Genomic DNA, 4,962 nt, shown 5'->3' with positions numbered 1-4,962 from the left:
ATTAATAAATAGCCACCTGTAGGATTTCCCTGATCCAATGGTTGACTCCACACTCCCACTGGAGATGGCAGAGGTTCAATCCCTGGTCAGGGAACTAAGATCCCACATGCCACGCAGAGCAGCCAAAAAAAAAGAAACAGCCGCCTATAGTTAGGGCTCCCGTGTGGGATAGGCATCAATCTAGACGCCCCCAGGCTTGTTTTGACAGTTTAGTGAAGTCAGGCAGCATGAGACTAGCCCAGGGTTTGACACAGAGTTGGAGACGGTTTTATGGTTAGCAGATGGAGAAAGAGGCGGATTGAGAAAGAGAGAGAGCACACCACGGAAGTCCACGAGGCATTTTGCCAGCTTGTCAGGTCAAGACAACTGAAGTTTAGAGGATAGGACTTCCGAGAACAAGGTTGAGCTCCACTGTCTCCCAGCACCTATATGTATTATTTGCTGCCTTCACCCGTCCAGCTCCAGCACCACCAAACACTCGCATCTGATTTACCCAGGGCTCATTGCGTGCACTTAACAGGGATCTTGTATCTAGCGTAAGAATGAATCTTCTCAACAGCTTATAAAGTTAGGTATTGTTCCTGTCCCCATCTAACGGAGGCTCTTGGGCCAGGACACCTGGGCTTGAGTCCCACCTGCACCGCGTTTTGGTTCTGTGACCTTCCAGAAGTTAATTTCCCTCTCTGTTAATTTACAGACAGTTCCTTGTCTGTAAAATGGGGTTTAATAACCACACCCTTATCTGATAGGATTGTTTTAAGGACTGAATGAGCCAACTCCTTGGGTATGAATACCTGGTATGTAGCAAAAGGCAAAATACTAATTTTTATCATTGTAAAATTGTTACTATTCTTGTTGAGGAAACAAAGGGAAATAGTGTGGACAAGGCCTTTCCTCTGTATCTGGCTTTCTTTTTTCTCTGTGAAGCATTAAGCTTTTATTCTTGTCAGCAACACAGATCAAGGGCTTAAGAAGTGCTCAGGGCTCAAGATGCATGATTGCATTCCGTTTGCACAAGAACTCTTTCAGGGAGGGCTCATGGTCCCATTTTATGGGGAGGCTCCCTGAATTTCTCAAAAGGGTGGTGTGAGGGAAGATCACACAGCTGGGTCGTGGGCAGAGTCAAAATCTGAACCCTAATCTTCCTAATCGGAACGCCAGTACTGTCTCCTTTTTTAATAGCTACTTTCACCCTGAGAATAACCACAGCAGCTCCCATGTCAGGTACCCTGCTGGGAATTTTCAGCCACAGCAGCTCATTTCATGTGGCAGGAACACTGGGAGCTCGGGTCAGCTGAAGGTCTTTAGAGGTTCAGAGCATGCAAGTGCCAACACCTTTCCCCACCCAAGTACAATTCAATCCCCACTAAACTTCAAAATAAAATCCTAAGAAGATCTTGAATGTTCACCCTATAAAACTCTTGCAATGCACTCATAGAAAATCGAATCTGGGTCTCCTGCATTGCAGGCAGATTCTTTACCATCTGAGCCACCAGGGAAGCTCCAAAGTGTTCGTCACTCATTTGTGTCTGACTCTTTCCGACCCCATGCACTGTAGCCCACCAGGCTCCTCTGTCCATGGAACTCTCCAGACAAAAATACTCGAGTGGATACCCATTCCTGTCTCCAAGGGATCTCTCCCACCCCTAAATCAAACCCAGGTTTGATTTGCACTGCAGGCAGATTCTTTACTATTGGAGCCACCAAGGAAGCCTGCTTAGAAAAATGCAAATATCAAATTATTTCACACTCAGACATTGCTGAGGGTGGAAGGAGAAATGCTTTTCCTGGTGTCTTAAATTCATGCTTAATTGGAATTGAGCTATAAGCACTGCTTCAAGAGATAGATTGTTTATTTCCATTGGGCAGATCAAGACACTGAGGCTCAAAATGGGGCATGTACCTGAAATCACACAAATGGGAAATGGCCCAGCTCTTGATTAAACCCAGGGCTACGTGGGGACTGCAATCAAATCGCTAGTAATAACCATGGCCGTGATGATAGTAGTAACACTACCAAGCACATTTAACCAGACCCTGCTGTGTGGTTTACACTTAATCTTTGGGATACCTGGGTCCCTAAAACTGAAAGGGCATAGTCTGCATCCCACAAGGGGCTCAGAGAAGGCTGGTCATCATTGAGCAGACATTGAAAGAAGCTGACCATGAATAATCCGGGGTTCATGGTGGCCCACACGTCCTCAGAGAACAGCTTGTGGAAGACCATGGGGTAGGGACTGTGGGATCTTGGAAGCCTCCACTTCCTTCAGATTCTTCCCATGTTCCACCTTGTTGGTACAACCTTCCTTGATCACGCTATTTCACATTTCAGTCCCCCCTGCGTCCCTAATAATGTGCATTCTCTGCTCCATCTTTGTCCAGAGCGCCTATATCCATACCTCATACTATATATTCTAAGGTTTTTTAATGGGGACTATTTGTTAAAGTCTTTATGGAATTTTGTCACAATATTGCTTCTGTCTTGTGTTTTGATTTTTTGGCCCCAAGGCATGTGGGTCTTAGCTCCCTCACCAGGGATGGAACAGGTACCCCCTGCACTGGAAGGCAGAGTCTTAACCACTGCACCACCAGGGAAGGCCCTATATGTTTTATTTGTCGTGTTCATTTTCTGTCTCCCTCCACTAGAAAGTAAAGTCCACACGGACTGCAGTTTTTATTGGCTTTGCTCAGGGGCTGGGTCGTCGCACCAAGAAAGTGCCAGGCACACAGTAGGTGCTCCATAAATACTGGAGAGTGAATGATGAGGCGGAAGAGCAGGAAGCCTGGGAGAGCAGGGCTGAAGAGGAAGAGCGGTGGGGGCGGGGGAGTGGGTGGGGGCGGTGCTTGTTCAGGACCCCCTCTGGCCCGCCTTCTGACCGGCTCCTTCCGACCGCCCCCCACGCCAGGATCCCCGGAACAAGCACAAGTTCCGTCTGCACAGCTACAGCAGCCCCACCTTCTGCGACCACTGTGGCTCCCTGCTCTACGGGCTGGTGCACCAGGGCATGAAGTGTTCTTGTGAGTCTGCGAACCCAGCGCTTCGCGGCCCCTGCAAAGGCGCAGAATCTGGGTCTCGAGTAACGCGCGTGGTGGTGGGGGGAGCGTGGAGGAGGGGAAGTGGGGTCTGGAGTTAAAGGCGGGACCCACAGTCCCACCTCCCAGTTCTGTCCCCCCGCCACCAGGCTGCGAGATGAACGTGCACCGGCGCTGTGTGCGCAGCGTGCCCTCTCTGTGCGGCGTGGACCACACAGAGCGCCGGGGCCGCCTGCAGCTGGAGATCCGGGCGCCCACTTCCGACGAGATCCACGTTACGGGTGAGACCCCGCCTCCTCGCCTGGCCCCGCCCCTTTCATCCCAGGGACTGGGTCCAGTCCACCCGAGCTGCCCACCCACTCTCACCGACCCAGGAAAGCCACGCCCCCTCACAAAGGTCACGCCCACACTGCTGCCCCCGCCTGCACAGGCTGAGCCACCCGGCCATGCCCCTTTCTGCTCGAGGCCCCTGGTCTCCAGCCTTGCCTCTCATGATGGCTGTTGTAGGCATCAAGGTCCTGGGGGTGGAAGCGGGTGCGGACGAGAGAAGAACTGGTCCCAAGTGAGGTTCCGATTTAATACATGGCTTCCCAAGTGGCACAGGAGACATAAGAGCCCTGGGTTCCATCCCTGGGTTGAGAAGATTTCCTGGAGGAGGGCATGGGAACCCACTCCAGTATTCTTGTCTGGAGAAACTCATGGACAGAGGAGCCTGGCGGGCTACAGTCCATGGGGTCGCAGAGTCGGACATGACTGAAGTGATTTAGCATGCACGCATTGGTGATATGGCCAGGATCCTAAGGGAGCCAGGGGCTTTGGATTTGATTTCTGGGTCACTGGCTGAGGAGAGGGCTTCATGCCCCATCTTCTGGGTACTGGAGAAGTAAAAGATTTTTTAAAAAAAGAAAGAAAAGGAAACAAAAAACATGGGTCATGGAAGAGGAAGTTGAAAGATTGGAAGTCGTGACTGCTGGCTGGGGGAAGGCTCCAGGGCCTCTCCCTGGATCTTAACCCCATCTGCCCTCCTTCACCTACCCCCTCAGTTGGCGAGGCCCGGAACCTCATTCCAATGGACCCCAACGGTCTCTCCGATCCCTATGTGAAGCTGAAGCTCATCCCAGACCCTCGGAATTTGACCAAGCAGAAGACCCGCACGGTGAAAGCTACGCTAAACCCTGTGTGGAACGAGACCTTTGTGTTGTGAGTCTCGGCTGCAGGGGAGGCCCAGTGATGACTAACAGAGAACGGTCTGAGAGTCCTAGTGGCCCACAAGACTACAGAGAGCAGGTGTTAGGATAGGAGGAGCCCCGCAAAGGGAGAAGAAGGCGGTGGGAGGAGAAAATGAAGTGACTGAGGAAGAGGGATGGAGACACAGAAGGTGACCGTTTTAGAGCTAAGACAGAGATCAGAGAGATTAGACAGACCCTGAGACTCAGAGGAAGAAACATAAACCCAGGGAGAGACACAGACGGCATGGGGCGGGGTGTGATAGGTGGGCGGCAGGAAGAGAAAGAGAAGCCAACTGAGAGAAAGACAGAAGGACGGTTCTGGAGGGAGAATAGGAGAGATCCGGAGAGAAAAGCCCAGAGGCAGAGATGCGAAAGACCAGGGAGGGGGGCTGAGAGAGCCGTCTAGGTTGACTTCGGGCCAAGGCGGGGACAGGGACCCTCTTCGGGAGGACTAGGGGTGGGAAGACACTCCGCAGAGCAGGAAAGAGGCCCCAGCTCAGGAGGTTTGCCGGCTCCTCCAGCATCGAGGATACGGAGGTCGGGGAGCCACTAGCTGGCCCCTCACTGCGCCCCGCTCTCCCCGCAGCAACCTGAAGCCGGGGGACGTGGAGCGCCGGCTCAGCGTGGAGGTGTGGGACTGGGACCGGACCTCCCGAAACGACTTCATGGGCGCCATGTCCTTCGGCGTCTCGGAGCTGCT

The 4,962-nt window shown here is 52.4% G+C and overlaps 1 protein-coding gene across 1 annotated transcript in view; it reads left to right on the top strand.

The window, feature by feature from the left end:
• Positions 1-4,962, top strand: part of PRKCG (protein kinase C, gamma) — a gene marked incomplete at its 5' end in the record, with an annotated part of 16,979 nt that overhangs the window by 1,338 nt on the left and 10,679 nt on the right. Inside the window, 4 exons of the mRNA XM_010856011.1 lie at positions 2,907-3,018; positions 3,183-3,314; positions 4,077-4,233; positions 4,849-4,962. The exon at positions 4,849-4,962 is cut by the window's right edge and continues 20 nt beyond it. Of these exons, the coding sequence (XP_010854313.1) occupies positions 2,907-3,018; positions 3,183-3,314; positions 4,077-4,233; positions 4,849-4,962 (515 nt within the window). The remainder of the gene's footprint in view (positions 1-2,906; positions 3,019-3,182; positions 3,315-4,076; positions 4,234-4,848) is intronic.

The sequence above is a fragment of the Bison bison genome, unplaced genomic scaffold, assembly GCF_000754665.1.
Source record: "Bison bison bison isolate TAMUID 2011002044 unplaced genomic scaffold, Bison_UMD1.0 scf7180017854187, whole genome shotgun sequence".
NCBI classification, from domain to species: domain Eukaryota; kingdom Metazoa; phylum Chordata; class Mammalia; order Artiodactyla; family Bovidae; genus Bison; species Bison bison.
This window is presented reverse-complemented; position numbering and strand designations above follow the sequence as displayed.